Source organism: Crocodylus siamensis, chromosome 1 (genome assembly GCF_052110815.1).
Source record: "Crocodylus siamensis isolate JL-2025a chromosome 1, ASM5211081v1, whole genome shotgun sequence".
In the NCBI taxonomy this organism is placed as follows: domain Eukaryota; kingdom Metazoa; phylum Chordata; order Crocodylia; family Crocodylidae; genus Crocodylus; species Crocodylus siamensis.
In genome coordinates, this window is record NC_143395.1 from 46,945,768 (window position 1) to 46,971,084 (window position 25,317).

The window sequence follows — 25,317 nt, forward strand, 5'->3', positions numbered from 1 at the left end:
GATTTGTGAGGTGACGGTCATGGTGTTCTCGGTGCAAATTCGGTGGTATCAGAGGGTCTGGCTATGTATTACAGCTTTTTTGGTGGGTTTACGGTGACTTCTGGTTCTGTGCAGATATGTGTGTTGGTCTGTGGGCTTCTTGTATATGACCATTCTGGACATTGGTCATAGTGTCTAAAAGGGAAATATTGGTGCTAAAGTATGATGGAGGGGTGATAATTGAATTTGTTATGGAAATCAATTAGAGACTGCAGGTTTTTAGTTTGAATGATGATGCCATCTATAGATCTTAAGTATAGTTTGGGTTTGGTGCAGTCTTGAGGAATTCTTCTTCCAAGTGGCCCATAAAAAGGTTGGCATATTGTGGGGTAGGAAGGGTGGGGGTGTGGTGCTCTACATCAAAGAGCAATACACATCCTGAGCAACTGCAGTATAGTCATCCCTGGTGATGGCCCCTCCTTTCCATTGGAAAGGCAATGCTTGGAAAGCATACCTCCATTGCTCGAGATTGTAGGGGGGCTGTTAGGAATGCTAAGACAAAGATGCAACTGGGACTAGCGACCCAGATCAAAGATAAAAAGAAGTCCTTTTTTAAATACAAAGCGGCTAAAAAGAAGGTACCAAGTAATGTGGGTCCTCTGCGGGACATGCTTGGTAATCTGGTGGTAGTACCAGATGGCAAAGCCAATCTCTTTAATAGATTCTTTGCTTCTACCTTTCTGAGCAGGGACAGGGACATCCCCCCTACTGGGAATCTGGATGGACCCAGGGGAGGCACAGCCAGGCCCAGGGTCAGTGAGGACCTAGTCAGGGAAGTACCGGTGGGACTAGACATGTTGAAATCAGCAGGTCCTGACGATCTACACCCCAGAGTGCTGAGGGAATTGGCAGAGGTCATTGCAGGACCCCTGGCACAACTTTACGAGCACTCATGGTACTCATGCCAGAGGACTAGAAAAGGGCCAATGTGGTCCCCATTTTCAAAAAAGGGAGGAAAGAGGATCCAGGAAACTATAGGTCTGTTAGTCTTACCTCAGTCCTGGGGAAGCACTTTGAGAAAATTATACAGGAGCACATCTGCAAGGGACCAGCAGGTGAGATTGTTTAGGGGCATCAGTATGGGTTCATTAGAGGCAGGCCCTGTCAGACCAACCTGGTTGTCTTCTATGACCAGGTCACAAAATCCTTGGATGCAGGTGTTGCAGTGGACGTAGTCTTTCTGGACTTTAGAAAGGCCTTTGACACTGTCTCTCATACCATCCTCATTAAAAAATTATGCGACTGTGGTGTTGACGCCTACACAGTCAGATGGATTGCAAATTGGCTGGAGGGCCACACCCAGAGAGTGGTAGTGGACACGTCATTTTCAACCCGGAGGGATGTGGGCAGTGGGGTTCTTCAGGGCTTTGTCCTCGGGCCCACACTGTTCAATGTCTTCATCGGCGACTTGGGCACGGGGGTGAAAAGCACCTTGTTCAAGTTCACAGATGTCACTAAGATGTGAGGAGAAGTGAGCACATTAGAAGAGAGGGACAGGCTACAACTAGATCTGGACAGGTTACAGAGGTGGGAGAATGGGATGGGTTTCAATACGGACAAGTGCAAGGTGTTGCACCAAGGGGGAAGAACCAGCAGCATACCTATAGGCTAGGGGACTCCCTTCTTGTCAGCACAGAGGCAGAAAAGGATCTTGGAGTCGCTATTGATTCCAAGATGAACATGGGCCGCCAATGTGGGGGTGTGGTCAGGAAGGTGTACTGTACCTTGTCATGCATCCATAGATGCATCACGAGCAGGTCCAAGGAGGTGATTCTCCTCCTCTGTGACATTGGTCAGGCCACAGTTGGAGTACTGTGTCCAGTTCTGGGTGCTGTACTTCAAGAAGGGTGTGGATAGCATTGAGAGGGACCTGGGGAGGGCCACTCGCTTGATCAGGGGGCAGCAGGGTAGGCCCTATGAGGAGAGACTACAGGACCTGAACTTGTTCAGCCTCCACAAAAGAAGGCTGAGAGGGGATCTGGTGGCCGCCTATAAGCTTGCCAAGGGGGATCAGCAGGCAATGGGAGAATCCCTGTTCCCCCAAGCACTACTGGTAGTAACAAGGAACAAGGGCCCTAAGTTGACTGAGAATAGATTCAAGAGGCACTACTTCACAGTCAGGGGGGCTAGGATCTGGAACCAACTTCCAAGACAAGTGGTGCTTGCCCCTACCCTGGGGAAATTCAGAAGGAGGCTAGACAGCTATCTAGCCAGGTTTGTTTGACCCCAGGATCCTTTCCTGCCCGTGGCAGGGGGTCAGACTTGATGATCTGCTTAACTCCCTAATTTGTTACTAGGAAATGTCGCAAGACTGGGTGGGCATATATCCACTTAATCTTCTCTCTTAAAAACTGTGATTGTCAAAAGGAAATGTTAACTGCTATGAATTTCCGTTGCTTTTGCAAAATCAAAGTATCATTTATTGAATTAGACGGGGAGGATCAGCTCCTTGGACCTGCTCGAAATGCATCTGTGGTTGGCCTTCCTGACTGCATCCCCACACTGCTGGCCCATGTTCATCTTGGCATCAGTGATGACTCCAAGATCCTTTTCTGCCTGTACTGATGAGAAAGGAATTCCCCAGCCTGTAGGCTTGCTGCTGGTTCTTTGTCCCCAGGCGCATGACCTTGCACTTGTCAGTGTTGAATCCCATCCTATTCTCATCCGCCCGCCCCTGTAACCTGTCTAGGTCTGATTGCAGCCTGTTCCTCCCTTCTAGTGTGCCCACATCCCCCCGAATCGTAGTGTCATCAGGAAATTTGAACAGGGTGCTTTTTACCCCCTCATCCAAGTCACTGATGAAGATGTTGAACAGCCCGGGCCTGAGGACCGAGCCCTGCGGAACTGCACTGCCCATATCCCTCCAGGTCAAAAATGACCTGTCCACTACCACTCTCTGGGTGTGACCCTCCAGCCAGTTGGACCCAATTGACTGTGGGTGTCGACACCACAGTCCCCCAGTTTCTTAATGAGAACGGGGTGAGAGATAGCGTCGAAGGCCTTCCGAAAGTCCAGGAAGAGTACATCCACTGCTACCCCTGCATCTAAGGATTTGGTGACCTGGTCGTAGAAGGCCACCAGGTTGGTCTGACAGGACCTGCCTCTAATGAACCTGTGGTGGTTGCCCCTAAGCATAATCTCCCCTGCTAGCCCCTTGTGGACATGTGCCAGAATAATTCTCTCAAAAAGCTTACCTCAAAAAGGATTGAGGTAAGACTAACTGGCCTATAGTTTCCTGGGTCCTCCTTCCTCCCTGTTTTGGAGATGGGAACCACGGTGGCCCTCTTCCAGTCCTCTGGTACCACACCAGAGCACCACGAGTGCTCATAAAGCCATGCCAGGGGTCCTGCAATGACCTCAGCTAATTCCCTCAGTACTCTAGGGTGGAGATCATCTGGACCACCTGATTTAAATACATCCAGTCCCTCCAGAAGTTTCCTAACCAGTTCCTCACTAACCCTTGGCCTAGGTGTGCCTCCCCTAGGGTCTGAGGGGGGCCCAGAGGGTGGGTGGCTTTTCCAGTCTCTGCTCAGGAAAATGGAGACAAAGAAATCATTAAATATGTTGGCTTTGTCATCAGTGTGATGACCAAATTTCCTAGCGTGTCTTGCAGGGGCCCCATGTTACCCAGAACCTTCTTTTTGCCCCCTATATATTTAAAAAAGGACTTCTTGTTGTCCTTGATCCGGGAAGCTAGTCCCAGTTTCATGTCCGCCTTGGCTTTCCTGACTGCCCCCCTGTATCCCCGAGCATCTGCAGTATAATCCTCCCTGGTGATGGCTCCTGCCTTCCATTGGGTGTATGCCTCCCTTTTGCTAGGAGATATTCCTGGACACTTTTGGTGAGCCATGGGGTCTTTTGCGCCCTCCTGCCTCCTTAGATCCATGTTGGGATTACCTCCCTTTGGGCTTGGAGGATCGTCTCCTTAAGGAGTGACCACTCTTCTTGGACACTTGGCTCCCCTCCCCTCTGGGACCTCAGTGCCTCCCTGAGTATTCTCTTTAGCTCATTGAAGTCCGCCCTCCTGAAATCGAGAGCTGCCGCCTTGCTGCAGGCCTTTGCCACCTTGCACTGGATGGTGAATTCTAGCAGGCGATGATAGCTGTCGCCCAGGTAGTCGAGCACCTGCAGCCCTCTCACCATGTCATCGCAGGTGGCCAGCAGATGTCTGGAAAGTTCAGGTCACCCATGATGACCTTGTCCTTTGACCTAACTACCTCCATGAGCTGACTTCAGAATTCCTGGTCTAGCTCTTCCCCTTGGTTGGGTGGTCTGTAGGAGACCCACACTGTTAAGTCTCTTTCCCCTCGACTGCCTTGTATTCTAACCCAAAGCACTTCAGAGTGCCCCTCCTCTGATTCTTTGCTAATTGATGAGGATGTGTATTCCTCCTTAATGTGAGCACCATGCCCCCACCTGTACAGCCTGTAGCCCTTGATATTCACCACCCAGTCATGTGTTGGGTCCCACCATGTTTCAGTGAGCTCCATCATGTCCGGGTTGGTGTCAGCTAGCAGGAGGGTAAGTTCCTCTTGGTTGTTTCCCATACTACGAGTGTTTGTGTAGAAGCATTTGCGGCCTCCTGAAGATGTGCGCGCTGGCCCCCTACTTTCAGCATTACCCTGGCCCCTGTTGCTTACCTGTGTATATGTTCCGCTCGTTGGTCTAGGCTGGGCTGTACTTGTGGGTGTTGCTTGGTTTGGCAGTCCAAGGCTTTCTCCTCCCTTGTCTTCCCCTTTCCCCAACGAGCCTAGTTTAAAGCCTGCCAGAGGAGATCCGCCAACCTAGAAGAAAACACATGCTTACCTTTAGGAGAAAGGTGGAGCCCATCCCATCCAAGTATGTCACTTGTGACGTGTGGGTCGTTGTCAAGGAAACCAAAGCCTGCCTCAAGACACCATTCCCGAAGCTGCCTGTAGGGCTCTGCGATGCACGTTGCATGCTGTCTTCCACGTCCACTCACTGGTAGGAGAGAAGAGAAAACCACCTGTGGGCCTATCTCCTTCAGTACACCCCCCAGAGTATGGTGGTCTGCCATCAGGTGATCAGGGCTTCTCCTTGCCGCATCATTAGTACCCACATAGATTAGGACCATGGGGTAGTAATCGTTGGGCTGGATCACGGCCTGGATCATCCCCTTCACGTCCTGAATCTTTGCTTTGGATAGGCAGTAGACCTCGTGTGTCGGGGGGTCCTGGTGACAGATAGGGCCCTCTGTACCTCTCAGGGTAGAGTTGCCTATGATGACCACTCGATGCTTTTTCCTCCGGGCCTGCTTGGCTCCTTTGGCCTGCTCGGATTGTGGAGAGTGTGTAGTTGCCTCCTGTCCTTCCTTCTCTTCCAGTGTTGCCAGGGTCCCGTACCTGTTCTCCAGGCGGACTGGAGGAACTGGTACTGCTGTGTTATGAGCAGCCCTGGTTCTGGAGGTGACCATCTGCCACTTTGCAGTGGAGGGCACTTCTCGCGGTGTGTCTTCCTTGGATGTGTGGCCCTGCAGGCAAAGGAAATAGCTGTCAATTTCATCCTCCTCCTCCCTGATTCCCCTCATCCTGCTAACCTCCTCCTGGAGCTCTCTCACCTGCACCTTCGGGGCCCTAAGGCAGGTGCCTGCAGGACAGGTGTGGAGGTCCCCAATCCCTGTCCCCCAGGCCTTGCTGGGCAACTCCTGCAGGCCAGGGGGTGGGGGACACTAGCCCCCCCCATGGGCTCTGTCTGGGTGGAGGCCTCAGGCAAGCCCCGTGTAGGCTGCGCCTCCCGGGCAGGGGCCTTGGCAGCACTTCGTGTCGACACCATCGTAGGAGTTGCTTCTTGTTTATGGCTTATTTGAAATTGTTGTGTGATATATTTTTTTTTTCCCCCTTACAAAATTTGTTGAAGGTTACTATCTTATTCTGTTTCTTTATTATCTTCCCTTTAACACTTCTCTCTTTCTGTCCATTTTAAATGTCACATACTCTTGATATCATGGTGCCTATCTTGGCTTTTGCATGGAAAGTTTTCTTCGTGCCACATTCTTATTATCTAAAATCACTTCTGGGTTCTCTTTGAGGTTTACTCTGTCCGTTCTTTACATCATCCAGACCTCTGAACTGGAAATATCTTAACCTTGAAATGTTTAATATTCCCTACTTCAGCATGTTTAGAGCTCAGTAAGAAGCTAAGCTCCTTGCTTGATAAGGTTATGATTTTTTAAAATATATCTAACATTGGATAGCACGTTTGCTTTTTGCTGATAAGGCTATCTTCATGTTCAGTATATGGTGTATATGAAGCCGACGCTATGGTCATAATGTATGTTAGTCCAGCTTGTACATATAAGAAACAAGGAAAGATAAATTTAGTTTTAACATGAGACAGCACACCCTGTAGAATCTCACAGTTAAGAATCTGTAATTGTGATCCTTATTTATACAAATATGTACTTAAAGTCATTTTTGTTATTTGAAATGTTGGTGTTAACTCAATGTTGAACGCAATGTAAAACGTAGCTTTTTTGACAACTGGCTTAATTCTAATGAGAGAGTCATGGGAAAAAGTTTTTGCTTTTAAAAATGAGCCTTTATTTCACAATTATTGATGACATGCTTTGATAGAGCACAGTTCCTATGCTGCAATATGGTCAAATGTCCCTATGCTTGTTACTTTAGTACAATCCAGACCTGAGGAAGAATGTCTTGCCTTCAAATGCTTGTCTAACTTTTGCATGAAAAGTTTTCTTCGCGCCACATTCTTATTATCTAAAATCACTTCCGGGTTCAACTATACTGTTAGTCCCAACTATACTGTTAGTCCTAAGAAACCCTTGCCACTCTGCAATTTTGAGACATTTTAAAGTAAATGCAGAAAAAATCTTGTATATCATTTGTGGCTTCCATATTCTATATATTTGATATTCCATATAAGAATAGCAGAATATTATTACCAGCCCAGAAAGTGATAGAAAGATCACTTGTATGCAATAGTGCAGAGTAAGATTATAAACAATGTCAGAAGTAGAGAAAGATAGGAGAAGTGAGGGGGAGGGTCCTCTTTTAGCTACCTTTATAGATTTTTTAAATAAAACTTTGGGCTTGTCTGCACTACATAGGATGGTGCTAAGGAATATGTTGATGGTGTTAAGGTGTTTCATGTTTTCAGGATAGGTATCCCTGGTAGTGTCCTTCATGAGTTAGATATGCCTTTGGTATTTAAATGATTATTTAAATGTGTTGGTGCACTGGGGCCAGTGTGGCCCAGAGCGAGACAGCAGGAGCATGGGGCCAGGCTGCCAGGGGCTCTGTGGAGCCAGGCTGTGCTGCTCAAGCAGGAAGTGGAGGGAGCCAGCCTGGTTCCATAGAGTCCCTGGCAGCTTGGGCCCACACTCCTGCCACCTCTCCCTTGGCCCTGCTGGCACTGGCCCCAGCGCACTGACACAGGGCCTGCGTGCCCGCTCACTGCCCCTGCCCCTTCCCCTCCCCTGCTGCAGCTGCTTCCCTGTTCCCGCCATCCACCCACACCATGTGGTTCCTGGCTGCACTGCTGGGACTGCAATCGCCCGCAGTCCTTCCCTGCCTTCCTCACCCCCACCCCCTTATCTGTATTTCCCTCATGTCACAGAGCACTCAGGTGCCCTGTGCCTGAGAGTAGAAACAGCTTGGGAGAGACCCCTAGTGGCGAGAAGGGGGAAGCCCAGCTGCTAGTTACCAGGGCAGCCAGAGTCGCAGGTGCTTGTTGCTAGGACAACTGCTGGGGAGCCAGCTGACAGGAAGGGGCAGGGCCTGGCACACAAGCCCCAGGCATGAAGCCAGGAGGGCAGTTCCCTGTTGGCGGCCAAGGGAGGAGGACCTCGGCCAGTGTAGACAGAGGGGAGAAGCCTGACTGCATGAGCAGCCCTTGTTTGCTGCTATGGGTTGGAGTATTTCCCAGTAGGGATTGAACGTTGTTTGGCCGGACAGTTTAGCTTTTTATGGTGTAGCCCAGGGGCTGTGTGTTTTTGTGTTTGCTGTTTAACCAGAGGAGCGGGTGAGGCTATTGGGGTTGGAGGAGGCCTCATAGGGGCTCCATGGTAGTGTGGGGACCCTGGTGCCAGGGAGGGTGTGTCATTTTGGGGTGCACTGACCCCAGCCCCAGAGCAAGGGGGGCAGTGAGAAGACCTGGAAAGAGGGCCATGAGGAATGAGGAGCCCCAGAGTGAGGGGGGCAGTGAGGAGTCCCAGAGAGGTCAAGGAGAGGGCCAAATCACAGCAGGGCCCAGGTCAAAACCACGTCAGTACCATCTGCAAGGCTTGGGCTGCGGTGTAGGGGAGAAAAAGGAGCCACAGATAGTGTCCCCTGGCACCGGGGCGCATAAAGTGGGCAGCTTCCCACTAATTACATTAATTAACTAATCAATTCAGATCAAAGCATGGCAGGAGAGTGAGCAGTGGTTGGCCCATAACAGGAGGGCGGAGTCACCAACAGAAAGGCTCCAGTATCAATACTCCTGTCACACCTCATTGTAGGGAGGCAGGAACCAGCCCCAGCCTAGAAGGCTCCTGCAGCCCCTGCTAGGCAGAGGCTTCTGGCTAGGGCTCGGGGTGGGGGGGATTGGAGTGTGTGGCAGGGCCGGGCTGGATTTGCTGCTCTGGTTGTTTAGTTCTGCCACTGACTCCCCCTGGGTCCTACTGCCTCTGGCTCCTGTAATCTTTGATGGGCAGCCAGGGGCAGATAAATATTAATTTTCTAAATTTTTTAGGGGCCTCAGGGGCTGGCTAGAATAGCCTGATGGGCCGGATCCAGCCCATGGGCCATATTTTTCCCGTCCTTGGTATAGATAATGGTTTTCACAGGATGAGGATTGCCCCTTGCACTCTGGGTGTGCTGACCCCTGTTATTTTTTTCCCCAAACATGGGAAACTCGACTGTGTAACTTGTGGTAGTGGGGGGACTGCTTTCGCGCTTTCCCTTGGGGCTGGGAGATGAGGTTTAGCCAATATTGAGTAAGCCATATAGAGTAAAGGGATGAAATATTTTAAAGTGAAGCCAACTTTTCTTCTTTTTCATTTTTAAATGATTGAACCAAGTTTACCTTGATGATTTGAAAAGACTCTCTATTTTAAAAATTCAAAATTTTAAAATATATTTTCATGAAAAATATAGATTCATACACACTAGGGCTGGAAGGGACCTTGGAAGATCATTGAGTCCAGCCCCCTGTCCCAGGGGCAGGAAATCAGCAGGGATCATAGGATCCCAGCAAGATAAACATCCAAATGTCTCTTGAAGGCGTTCAAAGTAGGTGCTTGAACCACCTCCGATGGCAGGCTATTCCAGACCTTGGGGGCTTGGGCAGTGAAATTCTTCCTTATGTCCAGCCTGAAATAGTCATGGAGGAGTTTGTGACCATTTGGCCTTGTCATCCCTTGGGGCGCTCAGGTGAACAAATGTTCCCCCAGATCCTGATGAGCACCCCTGATAAACTTATAGGTGGCCACCAGATCACTCGTGAGCCTGCACTTTTCCAGGCTGAAGAGTCCCATTACTCTCAGCTTCTCTTCATAAGGTCTGTTTTCCTGACCTCTGATCATGTGTGTGGTTCTCCTCTGCACCCTCTCAAGCTTCTCCACATCCTTTTGGAATTGCAGAGCCCAAAACTGGATGCAATACTAAAGCTGCGGCCTCACCAAGGCCAAGTACATTGTGAGAATGATGACCTGGGATTTGCATGAGAAGCATCTATAGATGCAAGCCAGCGTTTTGCCCGCTTTCCTACCTGCAGCATCACATTGAAGGCTCATGTTCATCTTGTGGTCAATCGTGATCCCCAAGTCCCTTTTGTCCGTAGTGCTAACCAGCGTAACACTGCTGAACCTATAAGGGTGCTGCAGGTTTTTCCTCCCAAGGTGGAGAACCTTGCATTTTTCAGTGTTAAACACCATCAGGTTCTCGTGTCCATTTTCTGAGCCTGTGAAGGTCTGCCTGGATCACCCTTCTGTCCTCAGGTGTGGATGCTTTACCCCAGAGTTTGGTGTCATCAGTGACCTTGGCCAGTCCGCTTCTGACACCAACATCTACATCATTAACGAAGATGTTAAATAGTATAGACCCTAGGACAGAGCCTTGAGGGACCCCACTGGTCTCAGTGCACCACAACAATTGACGTCCATTAATCACCACCCTCTGGGTTCTACTGCGGAGCCAATTCCCCAGGCAGTGGATTGTGGTGCGGCCGAGGCCGCAGTTAGCCAGTTTTGCCAAGAGGTGATCATGGGATATTGGATTGAAGGCTTTTTTAAAGTCAAGATATATGACATCAATCTCTTCTTCCTTGTCCAGCTAATAGGTCACCTGGTCATAGAAGGAAATGAGATTGGTCAAGCAAGACCTACCCGCGACAAACCCGTGCTGGCTATCCCTCAGGATGTTGCCGTCAGCCAGTCTGTTAAGGTTGGCCTCTTTGATAATCTTTCTAAGAACTTCCCCAGGTTAGAGTTCAGGCTGATCGGCCTGTAGCTTGCCGGATCAACTTTTCTCCCTTTCTTGAAGCTAGGCACCACATTGGTCTTCTTCCAGTCTTTGGGCACTTCAGGGCACCAGGAGTTCTCAAGGATTTGTGCCAGGTGCTGCGCTTTGCTTGGCAACTCCTTGAGTACCCTGGGGTGTAAACTGTCAGGGCCGGCTGACTTGAAGGTATCAAGCCTCTCAAAGTGTTCCTTTACAGGCTCAGCATTTATGGAGCGTAAGGAATCTCCCTCTCCTGGGCCTCCCTGTCCCGTAGTGGGCAGGGGCATTCCATGGGGCTGGTGAAAAACTGACGCAAAGTACCTGTTTAGCGAGTTGGCTTTTTCTTGGGCATTGGTTGTAAGTTGCCCCATCTGGTTCAGCAGGGGTCCAATGTTTCCCTTGCTTTTCCTCTGGGTCCCCACATATCTAAAAAAGGAATTTTTATTATCCTTGATAGTTGTAGCTAGTTGGAGTTCAGTCGCAGCCTTGTCTTTCCTTGTTCGCTCTTTGCAGGTGTGGACCAGTGCAGAGTATTCCTCCTTGGTGGTGGATTCAGTCCTCCACCTTTGTAGGTCTTTCTTTTAAGACGCAGGAGGTCCGCTAGTTCCCTGGAGAGCCAAGGGGGTTGCTGTGCCCTTTTGCTGCCTTTCCTCCGAGACAGGATAGACTTTGCATGCGCATCCAGGATTGTTCCCTTGAGGAGTCACTTGTCCTGGTCTCCCCTCCCCTTTGGGTTGTGGCCTAATATTGCACTTATGTTACTTCTATGTTATGTGCAGCTTTCTTGGTGTTGTAGAAAATAAACAAAACATGATATCTAGGTCCAAATATAAGGACATTTCAAGATAATTACCAATATTTAATCATGTGCTTTTGTTTCCATGTAATAGAGTAAGTAGTATTCTTTCTGCTTTGACATAATGTGGAGCAAGACTTCTTCCCAGTGGAGGAGATAGATAATTAATTGGAATAGTTTTACAAGATTACATTTTAGTTAATATTGTAAAAACATATACTTGTTTAGCAATATTTAATTTGAAGATAATTAGGAACATGGCACTTAAGCTTGTGGCTAGGTAAATAATTGAAATCTCTGTTAAAACTGTTTTCGAGCACATTTTTGTAAGTACAACTTTTTAAAAAGTTTTCTAGTACACATGATATCTGGTTATTAAAACTGAAATTGGTATGCTCGTTTCAAGGATATTATGTCCCTTGACAGATGTTACACTTAAAACACGATTAAGCTGACCACACAGGTTATGTGAAAAGAACTCACATGATTCTCCTAATAATGGAAGTTTGGATTGATCATTACTACCTGGATTATAGGTGGATTGTTAGGTTGGCAACTAATGACTGGCAGGAGGCAGGGTTTTTTTGTTTTTTGAGGTTTTTTTCTTTCGTTGTTTATTTCGTGTCTTAAACAAGATAGGCAGTGATATGTGTGTGTGTCTGGCTGCCTGTTAAAGTGGAATGAAGATGCCTTATCTACTGGGGAACTCAGGAGGGAGACAGCAAATGGTACACAGACGAGAAGTAGGCTTTCTCGGATCCACTGAGTTATCCAAGTTTCCATGCAGTTTGTACAACATATTTATATCTGATTTTCCCCTTAAGGAACGTTCTCTGAATGGTTGCATCAAATTATTTGTTTTGCAGAGACCCTGGGAATTAGGTTGAACCTGTTCCGTGTTCCTGAAAGGTGCCAATTAGCTGCAGTTTATGTGAAATTGAAGGGAGGATTTTTTATTATCACAATCCTGTATTCTTTTTCCTTATGTTATGGTCTTCTCTAACAAGGCTGGTATTTATTATTACAACTTACCTAAGTAATTTAACAAAGGTATATTTACTATACCACAAACTGCATTTGGTACCTCTTGTTACACCAAACACTATTCATGCTAATGTTCTCTTGCTAAAACTACATTATGCTGTACGTGAGTTATTTATTTCAAGGCCGCCTTGCAGGCTTTTCCTGCTAGCTCATTTGCTTAATATAAATGGCACATTCTATTATTTGTTTAGCTGGGCATGTTGATACATTTCCACATTCTGCCGAGCTTGTGAGTTGTAACATCTGCAGAGATTCTCTTTGTGTTCTCTTAAAAACAGGTTCTTTGCTTTAGTTATACTTCCCCTGAAAATGGTCTGAACATGAAACTTGTCACTGATGCTCTCCAGCCCTTATTGCAGATTAGAGACGAATATAAACTGTTGTGAACTAGGAGAACAAGTATTGTCCCTTCCTGGTCAGTCTTAAGGTATTTCATAAAATCAGATGGACAAGTCTAGCTAATTTATTTGTATGGTAAAAGCCCTGTTATCCAGCATTTTACTAACTGGCATTTCTATTAACTGGAATTTCTGGCTGGCCAGACCGGGGTGGGGGGAGAAGCTTGCGCATGGTGGCGGTCACCATTACCACCCTGTGCTGTCACAGCTCCATGTGCGGCTGCCCCCTCCCACACATGCGCACACTTTGCATCCGGCTGGAAACCCCTGTGCCTCAGGTAACTGTTTTTAGATTACAGGCACCCCCCCACCCATTCCTGGTTCATGCCAGAAAACAAGGCTGTTGCCGTATTAGTATTTGTATTCTACTGCAGTTAATCTTTATAGGAAGATATCATTTTAATATAATATTGAGGCATATCAAAAACTTCATTGTATCTTCCTAATTTTGCTTTTGAGAGAGAGAGATTTTCTTTTTTTAACTGAGCAGAATCTGGTTTCAGTAAACCAGCACATATCATTTGCAATAAAAAAAATCTTATTATTAGTGTCTCTGAATAAGTGGCCCATCCTTTGTTAAAATTATTTCTTAAATGAAAATGAGCAACTATATTAAATAGTTCTCATTGTAAAATAGAAATTCCATATGAATATAGTCATAACCGTGAAAGACTGCATGTAGACCAAGAGTGTGTGTGCTTTGTTGTCTTCTCTGTCTCTGTGTGTCTCTCTCTCTTTGGTGTATTCTGTGTAATTGTGTTTATGATTTTAGTTTTTGTATCTGAGTATGAAATGAAGGAAGGAACAGGTGCTATTCAGGGTGTTTGAATAATTTCTGGTTAGGGAGGTAATATCTTTTTATTGATGTTTTGAAAGACGCCAGTTCTTTTTGTAAATGTAAATTCTGCTTTCTAAAATAAGAATCTTTAACCAGCAGAAGTTTTATTTTACATAAATAAAATAGACAGCCATAATGTAACATGGCTGCTATACAAAGCAAACTGCCACATTGGTTGGTAAGATGACAAAATTATTATTTTTTTAATCTTAAGAAACCTAACAGAGTTTAATGAACAGCCATTTAGATCTAAGCTTAGGATGGCGCTCTCATTTTGCTATATGATTTTTTTTCTCCCTAAATACTATGCATTTTGAAATAGCGGCAAATTAATAGAATGCTTTAGGAATATTTTAAATATTCATCTTGGGAGAGTTGGAACCAATAAGACAAGTTGGTTGGTTATTTTTCTAGAGCTAGAAGTAAGAGTATAATTTGCAAGCACATTTTTTTGGTTTTATTAAATATTGTTTTCAGACTTCACTAGCATTTCTTGAAGCCCACTTTAAAGTCTGCCCATCCCAGCACCAACAGGGTGCTCCCAGGCCCCTGCAGTGCAGCTGGGGATTCAGCAGCTCCCCAGGGTTGCACTTCACATCAAAACTGGGCAGCTGGGTCTTCTCGGAGCCTGGCTCTGGGTCCGGTTGGGGCAGGTGGCAACACATGCAGTGGGGCTGAGCTGCAGGCCCAGGGTAGTCACCCTATGCCCATTTACCTCCATCTTACTCTGCCAGTCTCTGCGGCATCTATAGCAACAGAAGATGCTGCATCCCATGGGGATGGGGATGGTGGTACTGGGCTCCAGCCTGTGGCTCTGTGAAATTGGGGGAGGGGGGTAATGAGCCTGGGGCCAAAGCAGCCCCACCAGGCAGGCAGTTCAGCCAGGGAGTCCAGGGGAGAAACAGCCAGCAAGGCACTGCAGTCACCAGCCTGCACCTTCCTGGGGCTGGCTGCAGCAGTGCAGGGAAGAAGAGGGAATGAGGGGGAACTGCCTGCCTGGCAGGGCTGTGTTGCCTGCCTTTTTTTCATTGTTTAACTGTTCACATCCCTATTGCTAGTATATTGTTAGTCATGCTTTTATTGTGAAGAGAATCACTGTTTCTGTAACTGACCCCTGTTCTCTGAAAGGTAGAAATTACTCTACCTTTGTTTTAAGTCTTCATGATTTTAGGTCTTGTCTTCATTGCAACAGCTGGCTTTAGCTGTACCCTGAGGCCCTGGGACGTTACACATAAGACGCAATTAATCTTTTAATCACATTTTAAATGGTGATCTAGCCATATGTTCAGGCAATTCATGGTGCCAAGTAATATTTTTGTAGCTGATTTCCATTGTACCTTAAATAGTGTGTCAGGACAGACTGTGACAAATTGCAATAGGGTCTCCAACTGGTCCAAGTGTGGTCTCCACTGGCTGACAATCAGATTGATCATTGGCCAGCTTCAGGGACCACACTAGGGCTGGTAGGAGCTCCAGTGCAGTCCTGGACCAGCTGACAATCAGCTTGCAAGTGCAGGGAGAATCTGGGATCATGATTGTGCAACCTGCTATGTATGTGTGGCATGACAAGACACAAGTTTGTTGGGATCACAATCAGATCCCATTGCGCCTCTAAATTAATGTTTGTCAGTGGATGGACAGTAGTACACTTGAGCTGACCTAGCTTTAGTGGATGTGGCCATGCTATAAAACAACACATTGCACAAAGTAATTTGGTTAGCAAACAGTCCCCAGTGTACTGTTAACTCCACGGGTGGCAGCACTTGAGCTTTTACTAGGGCTACTTAACAGAATAGATATCTTGAGCTTAAACTAGAGGTTTTTTTTATGTATAGGTGGAACCAGGCTAGGGGCAGAACTTGAGTTATATTGAGCTAACCATGAAATAAAGCCACACCCTTTTATTTTCAAAGATATTTGGAAATGTAAAGTGTATATTTTTTATTAGTGGGTTTAGTTTTTACATCTTTGTATAACACTATAACATTATTGCTATAAAGGGAAGTATTCTGGAAATTTAAATTTGTGTGGACCCTGTTTCTCAGCTAATAACTGCAGACTCAAAGCTTGACCTTAAAAATGGAATTTAATTATTTGCCTTTTAGGAAGAATCAGTGCATTTTTTTGCTTGCCAAATAGCTCCTGTTTTCTTTGTACTTGGTCTTGGAATTAATGCCTCATTTCTCTGGTTTAGTAGCATGTTTTAAGAACTGGGAATGTTAGCATTCTCGTTCTGTTTTAGTTGGTAAAATGTAAAATTTGCCTCGTGTGCAGCGAGCCCCAGATTCTTATTCATTGACTCTAAACTACCACATACATTCATCCAATGTGCCTTACTGTTTGTGTGTGCAGGTTTGCCATGTATACTGTTTTGCTTATAACTTGTGTATGTATTAAATAAAATGGAAATACGTTCATGAATGTTAAATTACTTTTTTTTTAACACATAATTTTTCGGTATTTTACATCAGAGAACCTTGGAAAATATACTTGTAGAATTGGTAGAGTACTGCCATGAAAAGAGAACCTAAGTCTTAATATAGTCATTAAAGAATTGGAGACAGTTTACAGACATACCACAGAATGCACACAGTCTTCTCATAGCATTAATCTTCATATATCTTTGTGAAGGATCATATACTGTTTGCATAAATATGAAGAGGGCTTAGTCGTCTATTTTCACTTGTATTTTGCAGTTTCTAGTAGGATATCAGTACCAAAAAATACTCCTCTTTAATTCAGATGTTTTGCTAAAATTATTAAAAACCTCTTGACAGAAGGATAACTATTTCAATTAAAACAAAATGTTAAAAATTTACTAGTATTAGTTAATTTTGTGAAATAATGGATAAGTATTTCAGTTTATGGCACTTTTAAAAACACTGTACTTTATTCTGTGTGCCCGTTAATATATGACAAATGTGTTATACTATACTTTACTAAGGAATAAAAAAATTGCATGGTTGCTTTCATCATTGCAAATTCATGTGATCAAATTTTCCTAACATGAAATTATTATAAATTAAAATTTTGTTATTTTTTCTAGCTGACAGCACGATCCTTGCCTGCTGTGCAGTCTGACGAGAGACTTCAACCTCTGCTTAATCACCTTAGGTAAGGTGAATAGGAATCAAATTTATTCATTGGATACAGATAAGATAATTGTATTTATGGAGTGTTTAAGCCTCTTTCAAGAACAAATGTATGTTGATGGATGACAGTAGAAGAGCTGAAAGAAAATATTTTTCCGTTTTAATAATGAATTATACAAAAATATATCATAAATACTATATAAAATACTTTTAAGACTGGCATTTGAAGTTATCTTTACAGAATTAAAAAAAGACAATTTCTTTAACGTAGGGCCAACCTTTTTGGCAGATGTGCAACAAAAAATTAGCCCTGTGCACTCCCTAAGTGCCACTGATCCTTTCCCCTAACCTGATTGCTGCTCAGCTCTTTTGCTGCCTGCCCTGTGCTGTCTGACCAAGCTGCTACTCCAGTTTCTGCTTCTCTCCCTCTACCAACTGATCTGATGCTCTGCTTTCTGTTCCTTGCCCTATCTGCCACCATGACCATCTTCTGTCCAAACTGCCATATGCAGAAGTTGCCTGTGCCGCATGTGGCATTTATATCTCAGGTTGGCACCTGTGTTGTAACTTCTGGCAAAACACTTTTTTTTGCTAGTATGATTAAATCCAAATGTAAGATTCTTCATAAACAAACCCAAATTCAAATTATGGTACTTGGAAAATATAATTGTATCTAGTTTTGTATAGTATACATTAAGAGCATAACTGGTGCTCCATCACTGGTGAACAGCATCTTGTTTTATGATTGAGACTGTTCAAAAAGTGAACCAACAGCATGGGCCTGAAAATGCATCTACAAGTTGTTAGAAAAATCTTGATTCTTCTTCTTCTAGCTAGATAGCAAATATCTGAACTCCTGTTTTTCTTAGTTTTGTCCTCAGATATTCTTGTTGGTTAATTTAACCTCCATGGTCAGTAACAGCACATGATTGTCATTTACTACTTTAAAGTGTTTTGGTAGAAGAAATCAGTTCCTTGGCCAATATTCAGGAGAAGAAAGCCCACATAGCTGATATATACTGTTTTACACAAATGCTGTTTGTAGCGTGGGTACGTTCCCCTCTCTCCTCCTTTCCCCTCTCCTTTTTAATAGCATGCTATAGTCAAGTGTAGCACTTTACTAGCTTAAGAAATGTGGCTTTTTATGTAGGGGTGCACTGATAGCAATTTTTTGGGCTGATACCGATGGCTGATTTTTAATGAGCCATATTGGCCAATACTGATCCGATTGCTGATATGTAGCTGGGCAGCTTGGAGAGCAGCATCCGGCTGGTAAGTCTGTTGGGAGGAAAAGCGTGCGGGGGGAGGGAAGGGGCATGGGACTGTGTGCAGATTGAGTCCCTCCCTCCCCCCCGCAGTGAGGGAGGGAGTGGTGATTTGGGAGAAATTGATGTGCTTTGGGAGCCTCACATGTTAGTGCATCAGAGGCACAGCATGCCTCTGCACTGAGAAAATGGTGGTGGTGCATTTTGAACTAAAACACGTTCAATGCACTTTAGTTCAAAGTGCGCCACTGCCATTTTCTCAGCATGAGGATGCACTGCACTTCTGATGCACATGATACGCATGTACTTTTAATTAGTACAGCTTGCTAATTAAAAGTGCTTGTCACCGCATCAGAAGCACATATAAAAAATCCCAAAAAGTATACTGTGCCAACAGGACTTAGAGTGGCTACTTGAAACTAGGTTAAAAGAAAATGGCTTCCTTCTAGTAAGTCCAGTCTTTTCAATTCCTTATCCTGAGATATTTTAGGTTCTTTGTCTTCTCATTAGCTGCAGCAATCACAAAAGAGGAAGATTTGATATGCATTTACAGTCATTTGGCAGCTCTATAAGGGAGTGAATGGTACTTGTCCACCTGCTGTTTATCCAGGATTTAACAAGATCCAGATATCTGCCAGATGAATCTTGTTGGGTTTGTAATGGCCTGTTTTATTAGAAAAAACTGTTGACAGTCTGAGATTGATTGAGGGAACTGGGGAGTGCGGAAGTACACACCAACCCCACTGTTTCTGACTTCAGTGTAGATCATGAAGGGAGGCTGGTCAGATGCCTTGTATATTAGCACTAGGGCAAACGTTTTTGAGCTTGAGTACTTGAAGTGCATGTGCGCCCAGAGTAGGAATGTATATTGGGACAACAGAACTTGAAGAACTCTTGTTACTGGCAAATAACCTTCTCCTTTTTGCACTTCTGCATATGTTTGCACATGCAAATGTTAGTATTGGATATACAGTTTAAGCTGCCACTATTGAAAACTTATCTTACTTGCTCTTCCACTGCTATAGGATCCATGCTAGAACTAAGGATAAATATTCCCAAATATAATATAAGAATAAATATAGAAAATTGTGCAGAACCATTTTCATAACCATGAAAACCACAAACGTTGCAACTTTGCAAGGCTCAGTAAATCACGCTGTAAAACTGAACTTAGGACTTGTGAATGAGCTCTGGCAGGGAATAGAGAGATGACCTAGTAAGTCTTTTCTATTACGTATTTCTATGAATCTGGTTCACTTTTTGCTTCATCTTGCTCATGAAAATGAGAAATGTATTTTAGTTGTTGGCTTTTGCTTTTCCTTCATCTTGTGAAGTTCCTTACAGCAGTATTTTATTTTTGGCATATGTCAGACGAATAGAGCTTTATCATGGGGGTAAGAGCCGAGATAGAAGTTGTCTGAAAAGAGTGCCCAACTGAAGGTTACATAGCATTGATTGGCTGCTAACATATTGGACATTCGTTGGCAGCTGGTTGTATCTGCTTGTAAATTTTAAATTAGCCATTTCTCACTTCCAGCAAAAAAGACCTTTTGCTGAGTGGTATGTTTTATAGAGATTTTTTGGGACCATTTCTTATTTTAATTTGTGGTGAGTATCTTTTTATATTCATAGACTTTATTTTGTAATAACACAATTGTGCACTATATGATTATTTTATTCACACCTGAGATGCTGTTTTTTCCTTATAATTCACTGGGGCTTTTAATACTGATTGTGCTGTAGTGAAATGAGCCATTTTAGCTAAAATGTATTATATTTTGTGTGATATAGAACACATACACACACTGAACAATTCTGCTCATAAAATTATGCCTACAAAAGTTCTGGCCACTTGGGGTAAGTACTGACATTCAAAAAGGCTGAGCCTGAATCAATTCAATCTTTGCAGGTTAGTCTAAACTGCTTAGATTGAACCAAGAAGCAAGTGAATAGACACTCACTTTTGATCCCAGAAATGCAGCCACATACCTGCAGTGCCACAGGCTAGAAGCTGGGAGGTGCTAGAGCAAGCCCTCCCTTCCTCTTGGCAGTGGCTGAAAGGGTGGAGGGAAGCTGGGAGAGAAGCACTCCAGGCTTTTCCCCACTCCCTGCTTGAGCTGAGGGTAGGGGTGTGAGTAGGCACGGCAGACCAGCTGAGTATGATTGGTGAGGGAGGGAGAATTTAAAGCCCCACCCAGCCTCCACGGTCCCTAGCTGGGGTGTGCCTGGAGGGGGAGGGGGAAGCAGCCTCTGCCTCACTTTGCTCTGTTTGCCGCTCCAGTAGCTGGCACAGTGAGGTGGAGGCAAGGGATGGGACCCCAGCTGGTGTTTGCCATGCTTCTCCCCACTTGCCACTCGAGCAGAGGGGGCGGGGGTGTGGCCAGATGCCAGCCTTGAGCCAGAGAGGAGGGAGGGGTGGTATTTACCCTTCCAGGCTGCTGCACCCCTGCCGGCAGACCCCGGTTGGGGTCCTGTGTTGGTGGGAGAGAGCGGGGTTTAAACCCTCCTCTCTTCTTTACCTTCCTCCCCTCCGCCTCAGCATGCTGGCCTGGAGCCAGTTTCTAGCCATGCCTCTTCCCCCTCCGTTTGAGTGCCAAGTGGGGGAAAAGCCTGTGAGAGGCTGCTTTTGCTCTCGCCAGGCAGACGCAGCTGCAGTCCCGAGCAGGGTCTTCCACCCCCACCTTCTTCTCAGTCATCTGGAGCAGATAGCACAGCTCAGCCTAGGGCTGCAAAGCATCCTGGGATTCTGAGGGGACTGTGAGTTAACTTCATAGATTTCATAGACATTAGGGCTGGGAGGGACCTTGGAAGAGCATCGAGTCCAGCCCCCTGCCCAAGGGTGGTGCCCATGGGAACAGAGCCTCACCTTTTTTCCACTGGTCCCTCTGGTGAATTTATAAGTGGCCACCAGATCCCCATAGTCATCTCTTGGGGAGGCTGAGTAGATTTAGGCCCTTTAGTCTATCTTTGTAGGGCCTGGGCTGCTGCCCCTGACCATGCGAGTGGCCCTCCTCTGGACCCTCTCAAGGTTAGCCTCATCCCTCTTTAAGTGTGGTTCCCAGAACTGGGCGCAGTACTCCAACTGTGGCCTAACCAACGCCGCATAGAGGGGAAGGGTCACCTCCCTGGACCTGCTTGTGATGCATCTGTAGATGCATGACAAGGTGCGGTTAGCCTTACTGACTGCTTCCTCGCATTGGTGGCTCATGTCCATCCTGGAGTCAGCAATGACTCCAAGATCCCTTTCAGCCACTGTGCTGTTGAGAAGGGTGTTCCCCAGCCTATAGGTATGTTGGAGGTTCTTTCTCCCTAGATGCAGCACCTTGCACTTGTCTGCATTGAATTCCATTCTGTTCTCATCTGCTCACTTCTGTAACCTGTCTAGATCTAGTTGGATTCTGTTCCTCTGCTCCAGTGTGCCCACTTTTTCCTACATCTTTGTGATGTTAGTGAATTTGGACAGCGTGTTTTCCATGCTCACCTTCAAGTCACTGATAAAGATGTTGAATAGCATAGGCCCAAGGACTGAGCCCTGGGAAGCTCCACTGCCTCCATCCCTCTGGGTCGAAAATGATCTGTCCACCACCACTCTCTGGGTGCGACCATTGATCCAATTTGCCATCCATTTGACTGTGTAAGCATCAATGCTGCAGTCACCTAGTTTTTTTATGAGAATGGGGTGAGAAACAATGTCAAAGGCCTTCTTGGCCAAAGGTCACACCGGACCGCACTTCCTTCTGGTCTAAAATCTATAAGCATGAAAAAGGTCCTTTTTAAAAATATTTAAAATCAGTCAGTGAAAATAGTAGCTCATTTCACAGCGTCTGAGGCTATGGCCCTTAGCTACTTTGAACTTGGACAGCCGAGTTATAGATTGTCAGTGTCAGACTGCTTTTGGTGCCCTCAAATCATAAAGCACTGTCTCCAAACTAGCAGATTCATCAAAGATCTCTGTTACAGAAATTGCTTTTTCACATTTTGGAATGAAGGTTGTTTGTCTGCCTTCATCCTCATCATAGTAAATTAGTGCTAGGTTATGTTTCTCCGTCAGATATAATAATTTTCATTGTTACTAGTCTCATAGGCTACCCTACCATTACCCTCATTTACTACTTTGTCTTTAAGACTGAGTATTAAAGTTCTTCTCTCTTGCATCAGATTCAAGTTCCAGATAAGTCATTTCTGGCTTACGGTAAGTTCATGCATTCAAATTGTGTAGATATGGTACAATATCTACCATTCTAGATATGGTCCTGAAGCCAGTCAACATCTCTTAACTTTTAGTTTCTAAGTTTGTGCTTCTGAAGTCCCTATTTGTTGGTGTCAAACCACTTGGACTTGAGAGAGAGCTTCTGTAGTCTTTTTAGATAGTGCTTGGCCTGATTTTTGTTTTATCTTAACTTTGTGTCCACCTTGAGAGTTACTGTATCTCTTCCTTTCTAATTTTTTCTTCTCTCTCTCTCCTATTTCTTTTGATATTTTTGTTCTATTAAAGAGACCTCAAGCTTCCTGTGGTGTGCAGTTTGTGGTGCTTTCAACTCTGTGAGACTGGATAGTCTTGTGAACACGAACCAGACCTTATTTATATGATTTTTTCCCCTTTTTTCAGGATCTCCAGCCCTCCTTTCTTGCACATTATGGCTTCTCCTAGGTCTCTGGGGTTTAAATTGTATCCATCTTGTGGTGTGTCCATTATTGATGGACATATTATGTGCCTTTAATGTTTAGGGGAGTCTAACATCCCTGGTAAATGCTTGCTTTGTAATTTTTTCACTTCCTGATTGTAATGGGGGATCCCCAGGTACCCAAAGAGATCGATGCTCTCCCCCACATTTAGGGCAGTCTGCCTTCACTCGTCTGCCATGCCTTTGAAGTAAAAATGTGGGAGGCCGTCAATTTTTGACATTGGTATTCTGGGCCAGTTATTCGGCTCTGAGCCACCCCTACACCATGTCCCATGCCTTGCAGATGGCTTCCAATTCTCTTTACTACTCCCCCAGCCCCTTTCCCTCTGGCCCCGCGCAGGTCTCAGTTTTTCTCTTAGCCACTCACTGGACCATACTCCGATCTGTCTCTGGGCCACACACTCATGCTGCCCTACTCTATGCAGTCCCTGAGACCACTTTTCAGGCCCTATTCTATGCAGCCCTTTGGGCTACCTCACTCACTCTCCAGGTCTTTCGCTCCTTAGGCCCCAGGTCTCTGTAAGTGGACCTTGGCCCCAAGCCTTCCCCCTCTGCGGGGTGACCCACAAGGCACCGGGGGCTAAGGTTTTCCTGTACCCCCTCCTCACCTTTCACTGAGGAGGCACAGGTCTGGCAGCTCCTGGGGTTGCCTCGCCCCACACAGTCTCACCACACCATCCAACCCAAGCAGGGTGCAGTTTCAGGTCTTACCCAGGACCAGAAGGAACCTCCTCATTCCCCATAGTTCCTACTGTGATTTCTAGGTGTTCCAGGAGATGCAATCTTTTTGCTGGGAGATGTTGCTTCTTTGGCTCCACAGATGCAACTGTGGGCTCTGCTCCCAGGATCTGAGTTTATGCACTCCCTGCCCAGCCCTCCTCCAGTCAGGCAGTTGTGTGGTCAGGTGACTGCCTAATTGGGCCTGAATTTACCTGCCTGCTACTCCATGGCCTGCCATGTTCTTAAAGTGGCAGGCACAAACACAGCACTGCCACACTGTTATAGAAAGGAATGCAAAGCCAGGCTCCAGATCTAGTTCCTAGATAAATCCATGGATCCTTCTATGATCTCTGGAGCACAAGTTTCTGTAAGATGTAGATCCTCTTACTGTGAAGCAGGGTAAATTTGCCTGTGTGGAGATATGTGCTTTTGTGGCTGTATTCTCTCAGTACCTGAACCAGCTGGTTTAAAGGTAGCTCAGTTATATTGCAGTTTACGGTATAGATGTACTCACATTCTTTCAATATGTGAACTAGGTTTTAATTTACTTCCTTTTTTCATTACATTGTTGTCACAGGGTCTCATTATTTTTCAACTCTGTTTACAATTCATTAATTTTCAACTCTCAAGCATCTTTTTACCCTCTTCAGAATAACACTACCAACAAAATAACTTCCTACTCTTGATTTTTATTGTTTAATTTTAAATCAGATTTACAAGGATATCTCTATATCTGTCAGAATGGTTTTCTTGTTTCCATGTTAAAATCATTTTAGCTGATAAAATTAACTTTATATTGCTACAAAATAGCAAAAAGTCCTTTTGCAGTGGTCAGTTTTAGTAGTACATTATTTCATTTTTCTTTCAGCCATTCCTACATTGGCCCAGATTACAGTGCACAAAAAAATACTGGAAAAATTTCACTAGAGCAGATTGATGCTGTAAGTACTTTTTGCTTAACATTTGGAGGATATATGTTTGTTGTTGATTTCATATGATTCTTTAGAAACAATTTAAGCTTCGTCTCAGTATCTGATAATGTATGACTAGTTTTGAAAGCCTTTGTTCTCTGTGCAGACAGGCTGACTTTAAAACTTCGCTTTCTCTTGGTTCCCAAGCTATATTCTGAGGAATTGTTGAAAAGAATTGAAATATATAAATGCAATAAAATACAGTAAAACTTAAGGCTTGACTTATGAAAAATTAGAATGGAGTATTTGTTGGTTATTGTAATTTACTGTGCAGTTTTGCCTCCTGTTCTGATTTATAGCTAAGGTTACTGTAACTGAAAGAAATTTAAGAAAATATTTTTCTTTATTCATTCTAATCAATGTACATTTAACAGCATTTGGTGTGTGATCAGTTTCCATTTTCTCTTTGTAATCAGCCAATACTCATGTTATTTTTGTTGGCCTTTCACATTACAGGGGAAAGAAAAACACGTTTAAAAATGGAATATGGTAATTGATTGTAAAACAACAATCTTCAGAGGAAATCAGAAACATATTAATAACAAAAATTACTTTAACTCATTTTCTTAAAATTGACTGGCTTCAAGTAGTTCCTTTTTAGCAATGATCTTTTGCTTGTAAAGCGAATGTCATGGCAATACTCAATCAGATCAAAATAATTTAATCTTCAGATTTATTCTGTTTTTTTCTTTTATGGCATTAATAAATTGACTGATACAATTTCTTACCATCTGAGAGTTTGCTCCATTTGTAGACTATAACACACTTCTCCACAGGGAAAGTCTGTAAATCCGTTACAGCAGGTGTTACTATACCAGTTGGACAGCCCTGGTGTAGTAGTACATAGTGGGTGCATCTACATGTGCCATTAAGGTAATGTGATTAAACTCTGGTGCAGTTTGCACTGGGGTGGAGCAGCCCTGCACTGGCAGGGGGCCCCGGAAGTCAGTTCTGGATTCTGGGAAATGGCATCAGGTGACAGAGGGGCTGGCTGGGGCATAAGAGTGCA

The 25,317-nt window shown here is 44.9% G+C and overlaps 1 protein-coding gene across 3 annotated transcripts in view; it reads left to right on the plus strand.

The window, feature by feature from the left end:
- PRIM2 (DNA primase subunit 2) overlaps positions 1-25,317 on the plus strand; it is a 238,641-nt gene that overhangs the window by 123,411 nt on the left and 89,913 nt on the right. For all 3 annotated transcript variants that reach the window (XM_090034474.1, XM_090034477.1, XM_090034482.1), the window contains 2 exons: positions 16,622-16,689; positions 24,206-24,278. In XM_090034474.1, coding sequence (XP_089890600.1) covers positions 16,622-16,689; positions 24,206-24,278 — 141 coding nt within the window. The remainder of the gene's footprint in view (positions 1-16,621; positions 16,690-24,205; positions 24,279-25,317) is intronic.